Raw genomic sequence first — 23,556 nt, 5'->3', positions numbered from 1 at the left:
TGCTGTTCTGATGAGCTGATGATGTGTGGCTGCTCTGCAGTAGGATTTTAGCTCTGACCTGCTGTTTTTGTTGCCAGGCACTTGGGGCACAGGCCCCAGTTCCACCCCCTGAGGCACGGCTTTGATGAGTGGTTTGGGTCCCCAAACTGCCACTTCGGGCCCTACAACAGCACCGAGCGCCCCAACATCCCCGTGTACAGGGACTGGGACATGGCTGGCAGGTAACTCTGGGCAAGGGAAACAGGAAACCCTTATAAATTCATTGCCTGGCCAAAGACTGTGAGAATATGGAAGCTATAAATGAGATTGAAATGAAAGCAAGCTGTGAGATCCCTCAGTTACTGAACAAGAGGAAAACAATGGTGTGGCCAGCTGAGGGTAATCCCCTTGTGATGGAACAACATCCTCTGCTTGCACACAGCTCCAAGGGTCAGAGCAGACCCTGTTAGCTTGGCAGAAGGGCCCAAAGAGGAGTTTTTAGGGAGTGGTTTGGGTCCCCAGACTGCCACTTTGGGCCCTACGACAGCACTGAGCGCCCCAACATCCCCGTGTACAGGGACTGGGACATGGCTGGCAGGTAACTCTGGGCAAGGGAAACAGGACAGCCCTGTAAATGTGATTGCATGGCAAAAGATTGTGAGAATATGGAAACTATAAATGAGATTGAAATGAAAGCAAGCTTTGAGATACCTCAGTTACTGAACAAGAGGAAAACAATGGCATGGCCAGCTGAGGGTAATCCCCTTTTCATTACACAGCACCCTCTGCTTGCAGACATCTCCAAGGGTCAGAGCAGACCCTACAGCTCGGCAGACGGGCCCAAAGAGGAGTTTTCAGGGTTTAAAATGTAACACAGTATGGTAATGTAATGATTCTTATAGGCTGTATGGAAATGCTATAGGATTTGTCTCTTGTACTAGATTGGTTAGTGAGAATTGGAATATTCAACGCAGAAGAAGATTTATGGTATTGTAACTGGAACCTCACTCTCTCATCCTCTTTACCAGCTCTTGCCTTCTCTCTCTTTACCCCTCTCTTTCTCTCTCTCAGTCCTGCTCCAGCTGTGGCTCCCAGCAGCTCCCAGCAGGGCCCTGCACCCAGGCCCTTTGCAAAAACCCCAAATTCCTGACCTGGCTCCAGAGATCTCTCATCTCTGTCTGTCCTGACCATCCTACCCCATCACTCCTACATAACCCAGCTCCTGGGCTGCTCTGGGCTCTCCCTGCGGCCATTTCACACCTGCATGGGCTTTGGGGGTCCATCCAAGCCAGGCAATTCTGGGATCCCCTGGTTCTGTGGTTCATAAAGGTCCCAACACCAAGACCAGCCTGGAAGTGTCCTGTGGATGGTGCAGGGATGTGGAGCTGCCCTCCCAGAGCTGTTTGCTCATCCCTGGCACCCTAAAGGCTTCCACTCTTGGAAGCTGCTCCCATTCTGCACTGAAAGACCTCTTTGTTCCTTCTCTTCCTGTTTGGAATAACATTTTGTGTGTTTGCATAGCTCCATCCCTGCTCCCAGTCTGCAGTCTGGGCCCTTCTTGTCCATTCATTTTTCACTCTGCTGTTGTCTCATTTCACTGCTGTTATTCCCCTGAGCACCTCCCCAGGCCCTTCTCTGCCCTCTAAAATAATGCTTCCAAAGCAGCCCAAGTTCTGCTTCCAGCATTTCTCTGTCTCACTGAAAGTTGTTGTGTGCTTCTGAAATTTTATTCACATTTCAACCAGCTCTTTATGAATCACCAGGAGATTTTAAAGCATTTTGCCCCCTACAGCAAAAGGCCAGTCCCTGAGGTTTGTCCAAAACTTGAAGCCATTAATTTGCATCAAGCTCTGTCACCACTTTCTCCCATAAGAACAATTATGGTGACATATTTCTAATATCTGAAGAGTAACTATGACTTGTTTGTCACCTCCTTACACAGGGGAACAAATCCTTAAAAGGGGAAAAATCCATAAAAGGGGAAAAAAATCCTTTTTCTAATGCTTATTCCTTAGGATTGATTTTTTCCCCTCTCTGATTCCTTTTATCTTAAGATACTATGAAGACTTCAAAATTAATCTGAAGACAGGTGAATCCAACTTGACTCAGCTCTACCTGCAGGTACTATTTTAGTGCTGGCTTCTAAGCCAAGGTGACTTTCTGCTTTTTTTGGTTTTTTTGGAGAAATTTTGACGGCAGAGGATAAATTCATTTTTATTGTTGTTTACAGGAAGCTCTGGATTTTATTAGCAAGCAGCAGGCCAGCCAGCAGCCATTCTTTTTATACTGGGCAATTGATGCTACCCACGCTCCTGTTTATGCCTCCAAACAGTTCCTGGGCACGAGTCAGAGAGGGCTGTAAGTTCTGCTTTTTGGGGTTGTTTTAATGAATTCCTCCTGCAGCTGCCACAGCCAACCTGAGCAGTGCTTGATAGATCCAAGGCATGGATCACTCCTCAAGTGTGTGTGTGTGTGCTGAAATGCATTATTTGCTTGAATTGTTGTTTCATAATTTGGCTTTAATCTGAAGTGAAGCTCACATGACCCCAGGGGAAGGGGGGAGCCTCTGAGCTCCTGTGCCAGTTGTGTGAGGAGTGAAATGCTGTCTGTGGCACAGATGAGTTTTTAGGAGGCTTTTGTATGATCAGTGCCTCTTTTAAAAGCCTATAAATGGGACCAGCAAATAGAAAACACTCCTAAAAATGCAGTTTGGAGGAGGCAAAGAGCTCTGTAGACACTGGGAGTGTTGCTTCAACGTTTCTAACCATAAGGAAAGCCATGTTATTACCTCCCAGTCTGTGGCAAGGTGGGTTTGCCTGTGTTTGTGAATTTTATGGCTGAATTCCTCTGTCCAAGAGTTCAAGGCTCACACCTGAGCAAACCCTGACCCTCAGTACCCAAGGGCTGCTCTCTGCAGGCCAGAGACACAAAGGTTTGCAGTGGCAGCAGAAAACCTGATGCATGAGAAGGATTTCTGCAGCACAGGTACAAATTCAACCCACTGAACTCATTGTGCTGACCCTTTTTTGCTGCTCTGAGCGTTTTCATCTTTTGCCTCAGGTATGGGGATGCTGTGAGGGAGATCGATGACAGCGTTGGGAGAATCCTGAAGCACCTCCAGCAGCTGGGCATCAGTGAGAACACCTTTGTGTTCTTCACCTCTGATAACGGGGCTGCTCTCATTTCAGCTCCCAAGCAAGGTGAGGCTCAGCTGAACCAACCTGGCCTTGGGAAATCAAGGCTTTAATCTCTCTCTCTCTGAGGAGAAAAAATCCCTGTGTGTGGAGTCTGTGTTATGAGGTAGGAGAAGCCTCAAAAGACAGTATTTATGTTTGGAATAATTTATGTGCAGTGCTTCTGGTCACTGTTGGAGGAGGTGTCCTTGGCCAAATGGAATTTTTCCTGCCCCAGTGTTGCTGTTACCTGTGTGTATTTGCACTGTCAGGGAGGGAATATTCTGTAATTTATTGAGAACCAGGCTCAGTAACTTAGCAGGGTGTTTACTCTCCATCTGCCAAATGCATATTTCAGCCTTCTGAGCAATTAGAGAGACTTCAAGAGTCCCTCATTCTTTTGCTCTCATGAAAAATATCAAGAAGAGAAATGAGTTTTGTTAACTAACAAATTTTCTTTTGTTTCAGTGATGGTTTCTCTGTAACAAATCACTGCAGATTGATTTTAGAACCTGCTCTCTTGTCTTTGGAGCCAGGCTTGCCTTGTGGTTATTGAACCACAGAGCAGGGAGTAACCTGAGTTCTGATTTCAGCTCAGCCACTGGCTTTGACTTTGTGTGACCTGGAATCAGTTATGAGACTTTCCTGATTGTTCCTTGGCCAGCTGAGCTCCAGGGCTGGGTTAAAACTCCAGATATTCCTGCAAAGCTCTGGCCATCTCTGAGTGACCATTCAGGGAATGCAGGATTATTTTTCTCACTCTGACACCTTCATCTAATATTGTTCTGGTACTATAAAATTTAAAATCATTGTGAAAAAATGTTATTTCTGCCTGAAAGTGTCAGATTTCCTTTGGTTACAGACAGCAGTTAACACCCTTAGAGGAAAGGACAACACCAGTGAGGTATTTCCTGTTTGTTTGTGGTTTGGTTTTCATTTGGTTGTTTATAGCAAGGTGTGTTTAGCTGTCACCGTCTCCCTGTGCTGAAAAGACACTCCTAAAATTTCATCACAAATGGATATTGAAAAAAAACCCCACAAACATAACACAACAAACAAGGAAATAATGACAAAAACCCAACTCTGGCTGTGTCCTTTGGAGAAGCATCCATGCAGAAATGAGAAATCATTTCAAACCAGCCTGGGTGAGAGTGTCCTTTGAAATGCTGGTGTTTTGAGGGGTTTAAGGCTGTTTTTCTGTCCCTAGGAGGAAGCAATGGGCCCTTCCTGTGTGGCAAACAAACCACCTTCGAGGGTGGCATGAGGGAGCCAGCCATCGCCTGGTGGCCCGGCCACATCCCTGCAGGAGGGGTGAGTCTGTGCCTGGGGGCTGCAGGGATGGAGGGCTCCTTGCTGGGCTCAGGGGGCTCTGCTTCACACTTTCACCATGCCCCAAGCCCAGGTGTTTGTGTGAATAAGGAGCTGCTGCTGCTGCCCCAGACAGCTGTGCCATTTTAATGCAAATTTGCATTAAAATTTGTGCTCAGTTTTGCTGTGAGGCTCTGCTCTTGTCTTCCTGCTCTTTTTAACCTTTTTACTCTTTTGGACCTCAATATTTCTCATGTGTTTGAACAAACTGGAATATAAAGAGCAGGAATTTGCTCCCCATTCCCCATGCCCTGAGGTACTGAAGGGTTTGACCCTCACATCTCTCACTTTGGTGCTTGATGAAAGTCCCACTCAGGGAGGTTCAGACACCACACGATTGCTGCGTGCTGCCTGTACACAAATGCAGATATGATCATTTCAGAATAACCCCCCAGTGGCACTGCCAGCCCCCCTTGTCCCAGCTCTCATTACAGAAGGATGCAATCAGTCCTGCTGCAGGATCCCAGGGACAGCAGAGCCCCCTCCCCCTGGTGAGCATCCCTGAGCCCTGCAGAAAGTGATCCTTCATTAGCTGGGCTCTGTGCTCCAGCCTGCAAACTGGTCATAAATAAAACATTTGTGGAGGTTGCATTCCATTGGGGTGGTTTAATTGAGGCAGGCTAATGATAATTTATCATTTACATTTAGGAGGGACCATGAGGCAGCTCAGATCTGCAGCTGAGGGCAGGAGGGTGGTTTGGTTTCATTATTTTTCCAGAGTTCACCAAACCTACCAAGGATGGTTTATTATTTTTCTAATTTGAAATGAAAACAGTCGTTTTGTTTAAATTTAAACATTTCCATAAAGGCTTTGCAAGCCAAGTACAACAGCCCTGGGCTAGCAAGGGAGAACATGAAACTGCAGCTGAGTGTTTTGTTTGCTGGGTCCAAACTAAATAATGTGCTAAAAGTAAACATGCATTATAAATGGGGACGAGAAAATGCCCAAATTTAAAAATTCTTTCCATTGTAGTAACTCTGAGGATAATTAAGAACAGGAGGAGAGAGAAATCCTTGTGCCTGCTTCTTTTCTGCCTGGCTGGGACCCCTCTCCCAGGTAGATTTTGGGAGCTGCTGCTGGAATTCCTGGGAAGAGGCAGGGCTGTGTGTGCAGGGTGGGCTGGGCAGCTGAGCTGTGCCTGGAGCTCCCAGTTTTTGGGATGCACCCAAAATTTCTCCTCCACCATGCCAGTGTCAGCCTTAAGCACGTGCTCAGCCTCAAATCCTCCTTATGTGCTGCTCAGGAACTGTGATAGAAACTCACCTGTGTTTTCTGCTTGTGTTCTTGCCTTCGAGGCTCCTGCACTGCTCCTCAGCAGCCCTGACCACAGGTGAGAGACTTGTGTCCACCACTGCATTTTTGGCTTTTTTTTTCTGTACCTTGCTGTAGCTTCACCATCCTCTGGAGGAGATTTAACTGCTCAGCCCCAGTGTACTCCAGGTAGCTGTGAAATGTGGGAAAGCTGCTTCTCATTGCTCCTACTTGTCCAGAGTTGAAGGAAGCAAAGGTTTGGGAGTTCTGAGCTTCAGCACAAAGCTGAAGGGTCAAGTCCTTCCTGTGCTGGGTTTGCTCCCAGGGCAGTAGTTTGAGGAGCAAGGGAAGGGCCAGGAGCTGTTTCAGGTGGAACAGCTGCAGGCAGGAAAGGAGAGTTTGTGTCTCTGGCCACTGAAATCCAGATATTGTGTGGAAAGCTCTGTCTGCTGATGGGAATGCTCCAGGGAGACCTCACTGCAGCCTTGCAGTGCCTTGGGAATGGAGGGAAAGAGATTTTTATATGGGCAGAGAGTGCCAGGACAGGGGGGAATGGCTCCCACTGCCAGAGGGCAGGGTTAGGTGGGATATTGGGAAGGGATTTCTCCCTGTGAGGGTGGGCAGGCCCTGGCACAGGTGCCCAGAGCAGCTGTGGCTGCCCCTGCATCCCTGGCAGTGCCCAACTGCTCCAAGCCCAGACTGGACAGGGCTTGGAGCACCTGTGACAGTGAAGGTGTCCCTGCTATGGCAGGGGTGGCACTGGATGGACTTTCATGTCCCTTCCAACCCAAACCATTCCATGATTCCACCTGGCAGTTTGTTAATAATTTTATTGATCCATAAGGCTGTTGGTTTTTTTTTTTTTTTTTTTGTTTTGTTTTTTTTATTAAAGGGCACATTCCTTTAATAAAAATACAGGAGCAGCAGGGTCTAAACACAAGGAGTGAGGGACAGGGTGGGAGCACCTGCCAGGCTCTCTGTGGAGCTGGGGATAATTGGTGCAGTTGGCTGGTTTGCAGGTTTTTGGAGGGGAAAGATGCCTCAGGAGTGTGTGTTGCTCTTGGCATCAACACTCAGTGAGTTCTGCTCCCCACCAGGAATATTTATTCCCACACAAACAGCCTGGCTGCACTTCCCTCCTCGGCTCCGTTTTCCAGGTGAATTCACAACAAATCAGCGTTTCAACATTCCCCACATCACATCTGCCTTCTGGAAGGATCCAGCTGGAAAAAAAAATCATATTCTATTGGTATTTGAATCCTCCTCCTCTCTCCCCTCGCCCTCCTCCCCTTCCTCTCTCGTGCCTGCTTCCTGAAGGAGAAAAGAACATATCAACCCAAAGACAGCATTGCAACCTTTTCTTCCCTATCTCCCATGGGGCGCAAATTGAAATTGAATTAGACAGGGATATCAGGTCTGCTCGCTGTGATAACTGTAAAAGGATTTTATTTAAAAACACCCTGACATTTGTTCACCCAGTTTCAAATATTTAGCTTTCCTCCTTTCCATTCCTGGCGGGGGCGACTTTATTAATTGTCGCCTTTGATTCAGAGTTAAAGCTTGAAAGCACTGATAACAGCACTGGGGACTATTTCTTCCAGCGCCGTGGCCCACAGCAAAAGGATTTCATTTTCTTAAAGACGTTGTGTGGATACTGAGAGTTTATTAAAAAGAAGGGGGGGAAAGGAGGGGGAAAAAATCCGTCCTTACGTGCGTAATACCGGCTGTTCCTCACTGATACAGCAATATCTGATCTCCCTCCGTTTATATATTATTTATTTTCTCTGGGCTGTTGCCCTCTCTGGATTTTTCTTTTTCTTTTCTTGAAAAAAAAAAGAAATAAATAAAAGGGAAAGGCAACTAGAATGAAAGAGCCCTGTTGACAGGAGAAAAATGGAAATGTTTTTTATTTTTTCTCTGAAAATACTTCAAAGTTTTATATAAACATTAACCTTTTTTTTTTTTTTCCTTTTTCCTTCTTCAATGTGCTGCTGCAGAGCACAGATAAATCCAAGTGGCTGTGGCATGGGCATTTAATTTCCTTAAGAAGTTTTCTCTGCTTCACGGCAAAAATGTTGTCTGAGAGCAGAAACGTAATTGGATGATTAAAGAGAGTCATCTACATCTGGTGCTGGTTAATAAGGGCCAGGACAAGGGGAACCTGGTGGCCCCCCAGGAGTGTCCCCACGCTCTGGATAAATGAGGTGACATTAAAGGCACGAGCCCAGGGTCAGCGATTGCCTCTTATCAAAAGATTGAGGTGCTGGGACGGAGCCACAACAGGAAAAGTGATTTTTGGATTAGATGGAGAAATTGTGAGAGCTCTGATTACAAAAGGGCTCAGCCAGGGGCTGGGTGGGGGGAGCAGGAGGGGTTGGAGCTGCTCCTTCTGCAGCTCTGCAGGTGGGAATGAGCCCAGGGAGGAACCTCTGGGGCTGGGAGCTGCTCATGGGCCAGCTGCAGCCCTGGGGACAGGCTCAGAGGGACCCTGGCTGTGTCCTTGTGCAGGGACAGGGCTCAGAGGGACCCTGGCCGTGTCCTTGTGCAGGGACAGGGCTCAGAGGGACCTCAGCCATGTCCTTGTGCAGGGACAGGCTCAGAGGGACCCTGGCTGTGTCCTTGTGCAGGGACAGGCTCAGAGGGACCTCAGCCATGTCCTTGTGCAGGGACAGGCTCAGAGGGACCCTGGCCATGTCCTTGTTCAGGGACAGGCTCAGAGGGACCTCAGCCATGTCCTTGTGCAGGGACAGGGCTCACAGGGACCCTGGCCATGTCCTTGTGCAGGGACAGGGCTCACAGGGACCCTGGCCATGTCCTTGTGCAGGGAGGGGACAGGACAGGGCCCAGGCTCTGTCCTAGGGTCCAGCCATGGCACAGGAGGGATGGGCAGGAGCTGATCCCATGGAGTTCCACCTGTAGATGAGGCAGAGCTTTCCTCTGTGCCCAGAGGGGGTGTGGAGATCCCTCAGGGGACACCCCAGAAGTGCCTGGACACCATCCTGTGCCCTGTGCTCTGGGATGGCCCTGCTGGAGCTGGGAGTGGATCATTAAAATCATTTTAAGGAGAGGAAAAGGCTGCAGTAAAATAAAGAATAAATGTTCTCCAAGCCCCATCCAAGCTGGCCTTGAGCACTTCCAGAGCTGGGGCAGCCCCAGCTTGTCTGGGAAAGGTCTCCCTTTGTGCCTGTCCCCAAGGCCAGGCTGAGCAGGACCTTTCCCAGGCTGTGGCCATGGATGAATCATGGATGAATCCTGAACTGAGGGCCCTGTTGGTCATGGGCAGCTGATCCAGCTGCTTTCCCAAGGATTTGCACAGCCAGGTTCCCTCCTGTGCTTCAAGCTCTGCACTTTGTTTCCTCCCAAGGAATTGTGGCAGGGTTCTTGCATGCAGCTTTAATAAGATGTGTTCCTGCCAACACCTCCTGATGAATGAAAGCCATTAAAAATTGAAATGACTGTAATCAAGTAATGTGATATTGTAATGTTAAACTTGTAATTAGGCCCCTGCATGTTGCTTTCTCCAGTTCTTTTTTTTTTTTTTTAATTTCTTAATTCTTCCTTTGTGTTCATTTTGTTCAGCCCAGCCTCTTAATACAAGGTTTAGTATCCCTTTTTTTTCCCTTTAGTTTTGAGCCAGCATCTCATAAAAATTCATTTATCATGTCATCATTTGTTGCATTTAAATAATTTGTGTCAGCTTAGGGGCTGGGGGTCTGTTTGTGAGTAGAAGCAGAGGTAAAAGGTCTTTGATAGTCCCAACATTGTTCTGTTGGGATTGGACTTGGGTTTTGGTCAGAAAGTGCTTTGGTGCTCACGGCTGTGGGGTTGTATCCAATGGTTTCTTGTTTCCCAACAAGTGCTGGGGCTGAAAATGCTCCTTTCCTGTCACATCTTGTGCTGGTGCATGCTGGTGCTCCTGATGTGGCAGCATCTGCTCTAAGTGAGCGTGTCACTGACTAATTAAACACCCTGCAACAGCTCCCACCATCGGGGAGGGAGCAAAGGCTCACAAAGAATCAGGCAGAACAGACTCTGGAGGGTTTTAAAATATAAATAATTAAGAGCATAGAGATGAGTATGGCTTCCAAGTAAGGAAAAAGGGGGAAAAAAACCCTTGCACATCTCCATTGAAGCCAAACCCAGATGTTTTTCTCCCTTATTAAAATATGGACTAAAAATACCACAACTTTACAGTTCTTGAATTGTTGGAAATGGTTTGCAGATGAAGTCATCAGGCTCTTTTTGTTATTATCCATCTATCCCTGTGCTTTCTGGGAACTCTCTCAGGGTATTCTGGACTCCAGAGATGACCTGGAGAAGGGAACAAATCAAGGACTTTTTTTCCCTTGGTGTAAGTGCTGATTTTTCAATCCACAAATGAGCTGGAATTTGCTAAATTAAGTTGAGCCCTGTGACAGCACACTCCTGGAAAAGGGATGCACAGGAGTGAGGAGAGGGAGAGGAAAATGGAAAAGAATAAAAAATGCAAATTCTCCCTGGAAGTGGTGAAATAAGGATTGTTTCCTTTGCTTTATTGTTTTCAGAGGAGTTTACTGGTGGCTGCAGCAGTGTGAAGGGAGATGTTTTCAGGCTGCTTTGGAGGGAACCTGTTTCCATGTAGATTTTCCTGAAGGGCTCTTTGCAGATGCCTTCCTGTTGCTTTTTGGTTGCAGGTCAGCCATCAGCTGGGCAGTGTGATGGATCTGTTCAGCACCAGCCTCTCCCTGGCGGGTCTGCAGCCTCCCAGTGACAGACAGATTGATGGCATCGACCTTTTACCTGTCATCCTGCAGGGCAAGCTCATTGACAGGTCAGTGATTATCCCAGCCCTGCTCCTGCCTGAAGGGATGCCAGATTTGGGCTGGGTTTTTATCACCAGCTCACGAGTATTTAATGGGAGCCGAGTGCAGGCAGCAGCAGAGCTGCCCCTGAGCTCCTGCTCTGCTGGAACAGGCTGAGCTGGGAATTCCTGACATGTGGCATGTTGCCATACACTGGAGTCTGGGGACAGATGAAAATGTCACAGGGTTAGCAGGGATCCCTGGAACAACATATGGCAGGAGGGGAGATAAAAGCCTGAGAACTGGAGCCTGGCTGAGGGACAATCCATTATTTATCACTGCAAAAGCTGCCCAGAGTGTGCTGGGTCCTTGTCCTGCTGCACAGCTGGGAGGGGAAGGCTGTGCTGCTGCAGAGGACCTGGAAACACCAGGAAAATCCTCCTCCCAAAGTCCTGGAGTGCTTCTGCAGGGATAGATTTGGGTGAAAGACCTGGAATCTCTATGTGCTGTCAGCTCTTGGGCACCAAGGTCTGACAGCAAATCCTGCCAACAAGTATTTTATTGGAAGTGTCAAAGGTCAGGAGAGGTCTTGGAGTTGGCGTTTTGGTGAGGAATTTGGCAGCCTGGGAGATCTGACTGCAATCATATTCTTTGGGAGATAGCAAGGAAATTTATGCATGGAAAACATTCTTGGAACTCTTTTCCTTCTTGGATGAGAACCTTTGTGCTGTGGAATTCCTTTTGTGCCTCCTAAGCAAGGAACACACCTGAGTATTACAGGAGCTTTGCAGGTTCCTCAAACACAGCCTGGTCCCTCTTCTGGAAGTCTGGAAAGTTTCTTTTTTTTGTTTTAAAAGGGAATTTCAGTGCAGTCACCAACCCCTTGCTTGTGTTACAATAACAGTCACTCAAAGCACATTGTGGCTTTTTTTTTTCTCCTTTTTTTATTTCTTTTTTTTTTTTTACATGACCAGGACAAAGTTTTCACAGCCCCCCAAAAACTTCCCAGGAGATGCAGTTTTTGTTTTCTTTTAAGCTTAAAAAGGAAAAGGTCAACGGGGAGGGAGAAAAGTAATAACTTTTATCAGAATATTGAGTACAAGCTGGAATCCCTCTTCAGAATAGAAAATGTATTTTTTTACAAGGAAAAACTTAAAACCTTTAGTCAGGAGGGCACATAATAACTGATCATTATTGGCTGTTGATGGCATGGAAAAGGAGACTGGAGTGCTGTGTGGAATATTTTTGGGAGGTTTTGTTGATGGCACTGGTTTAGATCAGGTGCTGCACTTTGGCAGGTCTCTCTTGCTGCCTTTATTTCCCTTCCAGGTGCATTAAGGATGCAGGAATGGGATTTTCTGGGAGCAGCTTCCCCTTCTTCCTGGGGACCAAGTTGTTTCCCCTTTGTTCCTGGTGACAAAGTTGTTTTCCCTTTGTTCCTCTTGGTGACAAAGGAGGGAGGCTCATTGTTACTGAGGCTCAAAGAGCTCTGAGGCCACTCCTGTCATTCACACAGGGATATTTAAATTTCACCTTGCGTTTAGGGACAGGTTTTTGCAGGTGGCATCACCAGAGTGAGTCGTTTTTGGAATGGCATCTGAGAAGGAAAGACAAAGGTTCCCTCTGACAGTAACAAACAGCTTCACCCTTGTGTCCTGTTAAAAGAGCTGGACAGAGGAGCTGCACCAACAAATCAACCCCCTCTCCTGCAGATTGTCCCTTCCAGTAAAATTTAGTGCTGTTCCCCCCGAAAAACCAGGAGTGTTTTGTAGGGAAAACCAGCAGGAATGTTGCTGGGATGCCCAGGGAGCAGCACAGATGCAGCGAGTGAGATGCATTTCCTGGATGAATTATTAATCAGGGAAACCTCTGGGAGCAAGTGCAGCTTTAGCAGCGTGTTTACATGCTGCAAAGTGAGGTTTGGGGGGAAAAAATGGAGAGGAATTAAAACCACAGCATGTCTGGCTGCCAGCTTTTTCCATGTGGAGTTTCTCAGAGATGTCATGCAGAACACGCCGGCATCTGGTGTCCTCCTGGCCACCCTGCCCGTGTGGCACTGCCAGCTCCACCCTGCCTGTGTGGCACTGCCAGCTCCATGGCAGGGCTGGGCAGAGCAGCCTGAGCATCCCAGGGCCCCTGAATCCCCTTTTCCCTGGCAGGCAGGCAGGCAAGCACTTGAGAGCTGTGTGACACTGGAACCGCCACGCTCCAGAGGAAATCCCGGGGGCTGGGAGTTCAAGGATTAACAATCACTGGCAGCCAAGCTGGATAATGTTTCATTCTTGCACCCTGTGAGCTCTCAACTTGATGAACACTTTAAGAAATGTTAATTGAAAACCTTGCAGAGGAGACTATTAGGAGGCAGCCTGCTCCTGCCTGATATCCACATGGGAAGTGGGATGCCATTAAGGGGTTTGTGGCCCTTATCGGGAGGCTGGGCCCTGGCTCTTGGTGTTTCTCATGCAGCTCTGCTCTCCTTCCAGGCCCATTTTCTATTATCGTGGCAACGAGCTGATGGCAGTGAGAGCTGGGCTCTACAAAGCTCACTTCTGGACCTGGAGCAACTCCTGGGAGGAGCACAGCAAGGTAATGGCACAGGGACCTGGGATCCTGGGCACAGACCCCTTTAAACTGGGGGATGTCACCATGCTTCAGTCTCCTCAGAGCTGCCACAGCTGCTGTGCAGGTTTCTGTTGGGTGCCAGGAATATTTCTGTGGGGTATCAGGAATATTTCTGTTGGGTACCAGGAATATTTCTGCCCCAAAAGGGCTGCCCAGCCCTGGCACAGCTGCCCAGGGAGCTGGTGGAGTCCCAGCACCCTGTTTAACAAGATGTGGCATTTGGGGGACATGGGTCAGTGATGGCCTTGGCAGTGCTTGGGGAACAGCTTGATGATCTTAGAGGATATCCAACCTAAATAATTCTGTGATCCTAAAAAACCTGAGGGGACTGGACCTCCCCCTCCTGAAATCAGGTACAAAGAGAGGAAAATGAGCAAATTCCAAGTTGTTCTGAGGGATGCTCCCTTTAATCAGCACTTAATCCCCCTTAATATTAAACCTTCCCTGCTGAATCTGAGCTTTTAGATGTTCACCTGTGGTTGGACTCTCTGATCCCTGTGGGTCCCTTCCAACTCAGGATATTCTGTGATTCTGGGAAAGTCTGGAGCCACACTGACCATGGGTCTCACAATTCCTGGCACAAAACACCTATTTTGAATTATTGAAATGGAACTGAGATGAGTTTGTTGAGTTTGTGATGGTTTAAAAGGAAAGCTGTAGGAAAAGCACAGTGGAAAATACAGCAGTGGTTGAAACCAGTGAAATAAATGTGTTTAATCTGTTATCAGCACTTTTGTGAGCCCACATCACACTATGTACACCATTTTATTTATTATATTTATTTCCTGGCTAATCTCCTCACAGTTAGATGTTAAGCACTATTATTTCCTTTCCTTTTTGTGTCTTTCTGGGCTCTAAACTCTGGGGCATTTGCTGAGTGGCAGCTTCACTCGTGTGCCTTGCTGCAGATCCCTTCAGACAGGAACCCAGAGCACCAAGGCCCTGACAGCAGCCTGGGCTTGGGGAGGGATTGTTTGCATGATTTAATTTTTTTTTTTATGTTTTTTTTTTTCTTTTTTTTTTGAACTTATGGAAGGTCCTCAAGGCATCACAGGTGCAGAGCTAAGTGCTGGTGACATTTGTGGATATAAAAGTGCAGGGATTCTTTCCCTGGGATGTCCTGGGGGGTAGAAGGAAGTGTCAGCTCCAAGGGAGTCATTTCCATTCAGGGCTGTAAATGTGTGTGTTTGTCTTTTTTCAGACTGCAGTGCTTCAGGATTTAAAGCTTGTTTTACAGGCAGCAGGCAGGAAAGGAAAGTTGGCTCCAGAAATGTTTTTTATGCTCTGTCTCGGTGCTAATTCCACACAGATAAAATGAGATCATTTATTTGTCTTGTGTGTGAGTAAAACCTGTTTATCACCCGTGGAGGGTTTTCCCTGGGTGGGAGGAACTGGGAGCTCCTGTGTGTTTGGGTGTAGGGGTGGCAGATTCCCACAGCAATCCTTGCTCTCCGTGCTGATAAAAGCACATACCCTCATTCCAGTGGGGAAATAAATAAACCCCTGCGTGGAGCTCAACTGCTTCCTGCATGTCTGAGTGTGGAACAGTGATAATGGGGACCAGCTACTCCTTCCAGAGGCTCTCCCACTGTGAGCAGTGGCAGTGCTGCAATTAAGGAATATTTATTTCTTTCCAAGTCTTTGTTTAACTGCTGTCTGATAAAAGTCAGCAATTATCCTGTACATCAGAGAGACGATTACAAATCCACTCTCTTTCCTGCAGCTTGGATCACATGAGCTTGATGTGGGGAAAATTGGAGCACATTAGTGGCCAGAGCAGCCATTAACAACATGCAGAGGAGGCTGAGGCTGAGATTTGTTCCAATTCTCCTCATGTCTTCGAGCCATTAATTACAAACCTCGCAAGTTTAAAAATAGAAATAAATCAGAATGCAGAGCAGCTCCACAGCTCCCAGCCCTGCTGGAGGAGTTTCTAAGCTCACCTTACAGCACAGTTCCCTCTTTCAGTGCCTGGGCTTCCCAGCTGTGTTGATATTGGACTCTGGAATCAAAAAGGCCACTTTGTTTGCTAATTCCATTTGAAAAACAACTATAAATCCATGCACATCTGTGGCATTTGGAATTCTGACTGTTGGCTGTTTGTTCAATAAGGTTAACTTGCCATCCCAGTAGAACTCCAGCTAATGAGGATTTGTTAATTGTGTGATCTTTAGAGGTCTTTCCTCATTGTGAATCCAGTGAGACTTCCAGATATGAAGCTCTCTGTGTGAAGGTCCCCACTCAGACCTGGAATATGTGGTTTTCCTGTCATCCATTGGAAAGAGAGCTGAAGTCTGCCAGATGTGGCCAAACAGCTGCCTGCACATTTTGGAGAGGTTTATTTTATGGGTAGGGGAATATTTCATGGTTTTGACAGACTATAGCCAGCCCTCCTTTCCCTTTCAGAATTCCCTTGCTAATTGACTGTGTGGAAAATCACTGATACAGTAAACTTGCCCTGGGTTTAATTCCCATTTTTGTTTAACTTTCAGATGGGATTATCTCATGAAAGCAACCAGCACCCCATTTTCATGCTGCTCCTGGAAAAAGGGGAGCTGGTGCCTGTTTGGGATGAGCAGGATGGTGAGGGAGGATGTGGCCCCTCACCTGGAAAGCTGTGTTTGGCTGGGGTGTGAGTTGGTTCAGCAATAAAGGATGTACACACCAATAAAAACCTGCCAGGGACACACAGCCTGCAGCAGGCACAGCCTAGCAGAGCAGAGCAGGGCTCTGAGGGCTCCTCTCTCCATCTGGCACTCGCAGTATTTGCTCTGGAAACATCCCATGCAGGCAGCACACAGGTTTGCTGTCATCCCCCAGTCCCATGACAGCAGCATGCCCTTGCTGGTCTGCATCCTCTGCCTTATGGCCTGGGATTAGGGCTTGTCATCTGACACACTGATGAATTGTGCTGTTCTGTTCTTCCCAGCTTTTGTTTGTTTATTTTTTAACCCCCAAGCAATTTTATTTTCTAGTCTGACTCCTGTCAGGAAGTCTTGTAGTCTGTCTCAGTGCTGGAGGATACCTTGCTGCTGCCTTTTCTGCTGGATTAACTGGATTTCTTGATTCTTGGGGGGGTGATCTCTTGAAGGCATGAAGGGAAGGCTCACTCACAGAATCAAGTGGGAGTAAGCATTTTGTAGGACATTTTCCCTGAGGATTGCACAGGATGCTTATTTGGAGCTGTTTACCTGCCTTCCATCCATATGGGTGGCTCATGTTTACATAATTTGACATCTCTGACATTCAAGAGGTGATAAATGGGACAGAGGGAGATGAAAGGAAGCCTGACTTGAAAAATGTGTTTGTATTTTTAAACAGTTTGATAGAGGCAGAAAAATCTGCCTCCTGCACGTGGGCTCAGTCCTTGCTGCTCCAGGACTGCTGGATATCAAAGCTTTTCCATTCTTGTTCACCTTTTTTTCCTTGTAGCAAAAATCAGCAGTGATGAAAATAGCCATATGTGCAGGAGCAAAGGGAGAACTAAGGAAAAACCTGGGGATAAACCTGAGGATAAACCTGGGGAGAGCCCTCTTGGACAGTGAAAACACACAGGACTTTTACTGGCAGCCACCTGTCAAATGCTGGGGTTTTTTGAGAGTAGGGGTCTGAAAGGGTAAAAAATGGGTATTTTCTATAAATTTAGAGTAGGCAGCAAGTCCTCAGGCATTTGCTAATGCAGTGCTGGATGGAGGAGGCAGGAATGGGAGCTAGCAGAAAGGAAATTTCCTTTTCTCTGCCTCCCACCAAAAGCATCCAGCACAGAACAGCCCTTGGACCTCCCAAGAGCACCGAGGCAAGAAGGGGGAAAAAATAACGAAGGGAAAGTGGAAAACGCCCTTTGGTTGTGGGAGAGGGGCTGATAACATCAACCTTTGTGCTGTCAGCCTGTTGGGAGCCTGCCGTGGGATTCCTGAGCTGCGGCTCTAAAGCTGCCGCTATTGTTTTAATGCGAAATGCCAGAGGGGTTATTCCAGTCAGGCTCTGCCATTGCCCTTCTCCTGCACGTGAAGGGATCGATAAAGCCTTTTCTGCACCGGGGATGTGAAGTCAAGTAGAACCTCACAAATAATGACATTTGATTTTGGTCCTCTGAGCATACGAACCAGGCATCGATCGAGCTCGCTGCGCTGCCCATCATCCCAGGGAATGCCCATCATCCCTGGGAATGCCCATCATCCCAGGGAATGCCCATCATCCCTGGGTGCTGCCCATCATCCCAGGGTGCTGCCCATCATCCCAGGGGCTGCCCATCATCCCTGGGAATGCCCATCGTCCCAGGGAATGCCCATCATCCCTGGGTGCTGCCCATCATCCCAGGGAATGCCCATCATCCCAGGGAATGCCCATCATCCCTGGGTGCTGCCCATCATTCCAGGGGCTGCCCATCATTCCAGGGAATGCCCATCATCCCAGGGAATGCCCATCATCCCAGGGAATGCTCATCATTCCAGGGAATGCCCATCATTCCAGGGGCTGCCCATCATCCCAGGGAATGCCCATCATCCCAGGGAATGCCCATCATTCTAGGGAATGCCCATCATCCCAAGGGCTGCCCATCATTCCAGGGGCTGCCCATCCACAGGGTCTTCCCATCTCTGGTGCTGCCCATGCCAGGGTCTCTTCCAGCCTCTTATCCCATCAGCAGCAGTTTTGGGTGCACAGGGTTGAAGCCTGGCCCCCTCACTTGGAGCTGATCCCAAGGAGGATTTCCCCAGGAATGGCCAGGACACCAAGGGCACCGTTTACCTGTGCAAACAGCAAGAAACAAAAATTCCGGGCTTTAATTGGCAGCTGTGCTTTTCTCCTTGCAGTATTCACCTGCTTTTGGTGCCCTGCTGGTGCTGGGGTGAGCAGAACTGGGCTGGGCTGGGCTGCAGCCAGGCTGAGCAATTGCCAGAGGGCTCCCGTTAACACAAGTGGTGATTCCATCTCCTGGCAGGGAGCCCAAAGTGGCTGTGTTTGCCTCATGTCTCTATTGACACAGCATCTGTGGGCCATTTGCTCTGGAAATTAAAGCTGTGCAACCAAAGGCTGCTGCATGCCAGGGATGGAGAAACAACAGGGCTGTGGGATTGCTGAGGAGGACAGGGTGGTGATGGCTGGAAGCTCACCTGGTGGGCAGGGAGTGCCGTGTTTTAGTCAGAATCATTGAGGGAAAGGATGGTTGGGGTCTCTCCTGCAGCAAACAGCTTTCTGTACTGGTGCAAAACACTGTAAGGGCTGGGCAGGAGCTTTGATGCTCTGTGTGGCTCCCTGAGCAGGCAGGAGATGCTCCAGAAAGGAGCTGCTGGTTTGGTTTTCAGGCTTTTTCAGGAGGAGAAAAGCCCAGGAGTTTGCTGAAACACAGGGAGTGACCTTTGTGTTTGATCAGTGAGCCCTGCGAATCCCAAAATCCGGGGCTGGAAAAGCCCCGGGGTCATGGAGGGACCAGTCCAGGTGTGAGCCCTGAGCCTCATCCAGTCCTTCCCTGAGCCCTGCAGGGATGGGGCTCCAGCCATTACCTGAGAGGGAACAGGGACAAAAGTGAGGAATGTGCCCAAATTATTGATCCCTGCACATTGCTATGAACAGTGTGACAATAAACAGCTTCAGGGACAACAGAAGAGTAGAATTGGGTGGTGTTATCCTGCTTAGGCAGCTCTTGCCTCTTCTCCAGCTCCAAACATCACCAAACCTACCTGTGCAAAATAAATAATATTGAATTTTGTATATTTATAGCTTTTTTTTTACTAATTTGTTGATGAGTAGATAGAAAATCTTTGAAGCTCTCTCTGCAGGTTGAATATTGACTCACAGAGCACATAAAAATAGCAATATTCCATTTTATTTGCAGGGATAAAGTTGGAATGCCTTAGAAATGTCTTAAAATTATATTCTTGGGGTTTTATTTGCTTACCTATTTATTTATTTGACTTTTCTCCACTAGACTGCTTTTCAAGAGGGGACTGAGTGCTTAAATTGGAATGACAGGTGGCTTTGGGCTGGTGGCATCAGGCAAATTGTCCCAGCATTTTCTTTCCTGGGAATCTTTGGGATTGTGTTTTGGGCTACAAGGATTTCCTGGGAAACACAAGATAAAATAGAAACAGAGCAATGTCTAAACAAACACCCCAGAGACAAAAATCTTTCACACTGAAGCATTTGCAGCGAGGAGCATTGTACCAATTAGCAGGCTCTTAATTAAATTGCTTGTTTGATTTGCATCCAAATTATAATTTGGATGTTATGGAGGCTTTGATACCTTTTCATTAACCGGTCTTTTTGTGGGGGAAAAAAACCCACAAAAATCTCTTTTCCCTGTGTGTTTCAGAGCCTGTGGCATCACAGGGTGGGAAGGTCAATCAGTTTTGTATCCATTTAAAGTCCATTATTGGTAGGGCCACTCCAACCTATCAAGCAACTCCCTTATTTTTCCAGTCAGTGATTCAGGAATCTATAGCCCTGTGCAGATAAATGGGATTTCATGGGCTTCTAAACTTCTTGCTTTATTGAAAAGCAGAATATTAACTGCTCCACTGACCAGCTGTCCATTAAAAACACGGGATATTTTTAGAAAATTGTTTGCCAATCAAATCCTACCAACATCTGTAGAGAGCCTTTTCAGTTTGTTTTATAAGCAAATGCTACAGCTGCTTTCCCCCTTTCCCTGAAGCACTCCCATTTACCTGCTCTCTGTGTCTGTGTCCATGGCTTGGGGCACTTTGGGATTGTGAGGAGCAGCATGGGGGCTGGAATTGTAAAACCCAGCTTTAACAAGTCCATTTGGGGCCGGGCCTGGCAGGGCTGGGCTGGGCTGGGGGGCCCTGCTTTATTGCCTGCCCAGGGAAATGAGTGCTTTTTGCATTTTTGGCTCTTGCAGGGGTTTAAATGGGCTCTGGTGGCCCTGGAGGCTGCAGGGCAGGGATTAGGGAGCTCCCAGCTGGCAAATCAGGGCTGGGCAGGGAGGGAGGGGGGCTGGCAGGGCAGGGGCAGATGGAGCTGGCAGCTCTGGTGCCCAGCCAGCATTTAACCCCTTGCTGCTGCCAGCTGCTTCCCCAGGAGCTGAGCCCTTCAAATCCAGTGCTGCTGCAGGGAAATCCCACCCCGTGCCCCCCAGATGGCCAGAGACAGCAATGTGGGGGTGTCTCCCCTTCCTGCAGTACCCCCATCCCCACTGTCATGCCCAGGGCAGCCCCTGAATACCAGCTTGCCATGAATCCAATTGAAAACACACCAGTTTTTATAAAATTTACCAGATTTGCTTCATTTCTCAGAGAAACTGATCCCTCGGGTGCTGCCAGGGGAGTTTTCAGGTGCCTGTTGCCTCTCTGGATGTCTCTCCTGGGGTTTTGGTTTTGATCAGAAGTGTCAAGCAATCCCATCTTCCTGGGGCTTTCCAAAGCCAGAAAAACCAGCCAGAAAATCCTTTCCATGTGCAGATTTTTTATGATTAAATGCTTCCACCTCTTTGTCTTTTGTTCTGCCATTTCATTTTAATGAATATTTTATTGGGATTATATTTTTATAAGACAAGCATGCACGGCCTTGCTTCAGCTCTTAGTGCAACACCACTTGCTCAACTTATTTTACCCCAGCAGCTCAGAATGTGTTTTGGAGATTGAAGTGGACTCTTGGTGTAAAACAATCCTGAGGTTTGTTGGTGTTTTGCTGCAGAAAGTGGCATCAACTCAAGTCTTGCTGCCTGCCCTGCATCACCTTTGATGGCCTCTCTCCTTTTTCCTGCAGGGCATTGATTTCTGTCCTGGCCAGAGCGTGGCTGGAGTGACCACACACAGCCAGGAGGAGCACACCTACCTGCCCCTGCTCTTCCACCTGGGCAGGGACCCTGGGGAGAAGTACCCCTTGAGGTGAGCCACTTCCTGGGCTGTCCTGAAAACTCAGCAGTGTCTCTGGTCACAATTTATTTGCTGGTTCTTGAAATCTGCTTTAAAAGCTGTCCCAGAGAGCCAGGCTGGGAAATGATGGCTTTCCTGCTGGCTTTTTCTCAGGAGAAGGAGCAAAACCCTTGGTTTTGGGTGGTCAGGTGGGATGGGTGTGCACATGGACCTGTCAGCCTGGTTGTTCCTGTTGTGTGTCCTGCAGCCCCTCGGGGAGGAGGAAAACACCAATTTTTGGCCAGGTCAGGGCTGGGTGCAGCACATTCAAACAGAGCTGCTGGGGAGCTCTGGGGCCAGGGGAGCAATAAATAAATAACCTGTGTGGTGCTGGAGTCCCTGGAGGGCAGGCTCGTCACCTTCCTGTCTCCTGCCCCAGCTAAGGGAGCTGCTCCAGAGGGGTTGAGCAGGACTTTGTGCCCAATGCTGCTCCTTCCTCGGGCTCTCCTGCCTGTCTGAATCCATTCTCCTCTAAGCCTGCTATTGAAATGTTTATCTCTGGCACACACCATGCCCTGAGAGATTCCCACAAGGATTTATGCACTCAGCAGAGCCCACAAAGAGCCCTGCCACCTCCAAAAATGCTCCCAAGGTGTCCCCACCTCCCTCCCTGCAGCAAATGCAGGGACACTCAGCCTCATCCCTTGCAGGGGCTCTGACAGGGACAGGGTGGGAATAAATCAAGGAACAGGAGCTGCTGGGCCTGCCTGCCCAGAGCTGGGTTTGTGCAGCAGCCTGGAGAGGCAGAGATGTTTCCTGAGCTGACAGGGCTGCCATTACTCAGCTGGTTTGAATAATTGAGTGGACACACTCAGCCCGTTCCTTCCAGAGGAGCTGAGCCTGTGCTGCCCATGGAGTGTTTTCACTGGAGAGAGGAGGGGAGGGAGAATATTTCCATTCTCTCTCACTTAACAGAGCACTTTAGAGGGGCATCAGCAGTGGGTAAAGCTCTTTGGGGGCTCTGCTCCCTCTGCATTCCAGCACTAATGAACAGAGCACAGCTGCAGCCCCAGGGCTGGAAATACAGCTCAGTGAAACCAAACCGGGCTGGCCTTCCAGGGAGATTTAACAACTGGGTCATTCCCAAGGCATGGAGGGACAGGACACAGGGAATGGGTGCCCCAGAGTCAGGGATGGGTGGGATATTGGGGAGGAATTACTCCCTGTGAGGGTGCTGAGCTCCTGGTGCCCAGAGCAGCTGTGGCAGTGCCCAAGGCCAGGCTGGATGGGGCTGGGAGCACCCTGGGGTGGTGGAGGGTGTCCCTGCCATGGCAAGGGGGCACTGGATGGGCTGTAAGGTCCCTTCCAACCCAAACCATTCCAGAATTCTGTTTTAGGGAATGAGTGTATAGAAATAATATCTTTTTTTCAGAAATCGAAAGAATGGGCAGCAGTAACTGAACTGTAGCTTGCCTGCTGTGTGTGTCACCTTTGTCACCTGCTCCAGGTGACCCTGCCCTGCCAGGGGATGGCACTGGGTGAGCTCTAGAGCTCTCAGCCCTAAACACTGTGATTTTGGGCTTCTGTTTGTGTTTCCTCTGGATCTGAGGCAGAGGAGCTCTCCCCTCAGAGGTGTTTGCAGCACCTGCTTCCCTGTGATTCCACTGCTCCTTCCCACCACCCCAGAGTGAGCATTGGAATAAATTCCAGGGTTCCAACTGCAATCATTTCTCATATGGCTGCATTGATTTTTTGGATATTCACAAGCTGTTGCTCTGATTGAATTTTATGGCAAGATTATGACCCGATTATGGAGAGCTGGGCTGGTGTTTATTATGCAGCCCCTAATAGAAGCCCTGCTTTTAGCACACCACTCTTCCTTTCTCCAGCACATTCTGCTGCTATTGTCTCCTCTCTGGTCACAATGGAAAACTCATGGGAAGTGGGTCTGCTCTATCGAATGTGGTAATTAAATTATCCTCATTTGTGGAGCTGTTCCTGGTGTGTATTTTTATTTAGCTTAATTATCCCCCTTGGCAGGGAGCCTGCTGGGAGTCCCCACACTAATGTTTCTCCAAAGGGAATCCAGCATCCTGCTCCCAGCCTGCATCTGTCTGTCCCTGTGTGCTGCCTCTGCTCTCCCTGCCTGCTTTTGCTCACTTTTTATTACATTTATTCCTTATTTAGTGCAGCCTTTTCTTCTCCCTTGAAATGGTTTTAATAATCTGTCATCTCTCTTGATTTACATGAGTTTGGAGTGGGATCATGTGCAAGGCCAGCAGCAGTGGGTGTCCCTGCTGCTCAGGAGGGGCTGGCATCACCTACAGCTCCAGAGGGATTCACTGCTTCTGTGTTTGGGATCTCCGAGCCAGGGAATCCCAGGAAGCAGCAGCTCGGTCACCCTGACCTGCAGGGCAGGGACACTGCACGTGCAGGACACACAGGGACACTTTATAGATTCAGGGAATGTTTCAGATTGGACCCTCAGGACTGTTAACCTGGCCCTGCCAAGCCCACCTCTATTTGAGTCATCTCATGGGGGTTGGAATTTAGATGAGTTTTGA

At 48.3% G+C, this 23,556-nt stretch overlaps 1 protein-coding gene across 4 annotated transcripts in view; it reads left to right on the top strand.

Annotated features, from left to right (window-relative positions):
- GALNS (galactosamine (N-acetyl)-6-sulfatase) overlaps positions 1-23,556 on the top strand; it is a 41,553-nt gene that overhangs the window by 6,827 nt on the left and 11,170 nt on the right. For 3 of the 4 annotated variants that reach the window (XM_063168195.1, XM_063168196.1, XM_063168198.1), the window contains 8 exons: positions 78-221; positions 2,034-2,100; positions 2,210-2,337; positions 3,040-3,179; positions 4,360-4,463; positions 10,446-10,582; positions 13,037-13,139; positions 20,904-21,025. In XM_063168195.1, coding sequence (XP_063024265.1) covers positions 78-221; positions 2,034-2,100; positions 2,210-2,337; positions 3,040-3,179; positions 4,360-4,463; positions 10,446-10,582; positions 13,037-13,139; positions 20,904-21,025 — 945 coding nt within the window. Of the gene's footprint in view, positions 1-77; positions 222-488; positions 578-2,033; positions 2,101-2,209; positions 2,338-3,039; positions 3,180-4,359; positions 4,464-10,445; positions 10,583-13,036; positions 13,140-20,903; positions 21,026-23,556 lie in introns of those variants that run through there. The other variant, XM_063168197.1, reaches the window with a different exon arrangement.

Source organism: Melospiza melodia, chromosome 13 (genome assembly GCF_035770615.1).
Source record: "Melospiza melodia melodia isolate bMelMel2 chromosome 13, bMelMel2.pri, whole genome shotgun sequence".
NCBI lineage: Eukaryota > Metazoa > Chordata > Aves > Passeriformes > Passerellidae > Melospiza > Melospiza melodia.
Note: the sequence above shows the minus strand (reverse complement) of the source record. Positions and strands in the feature narration are given on the sequence as shown.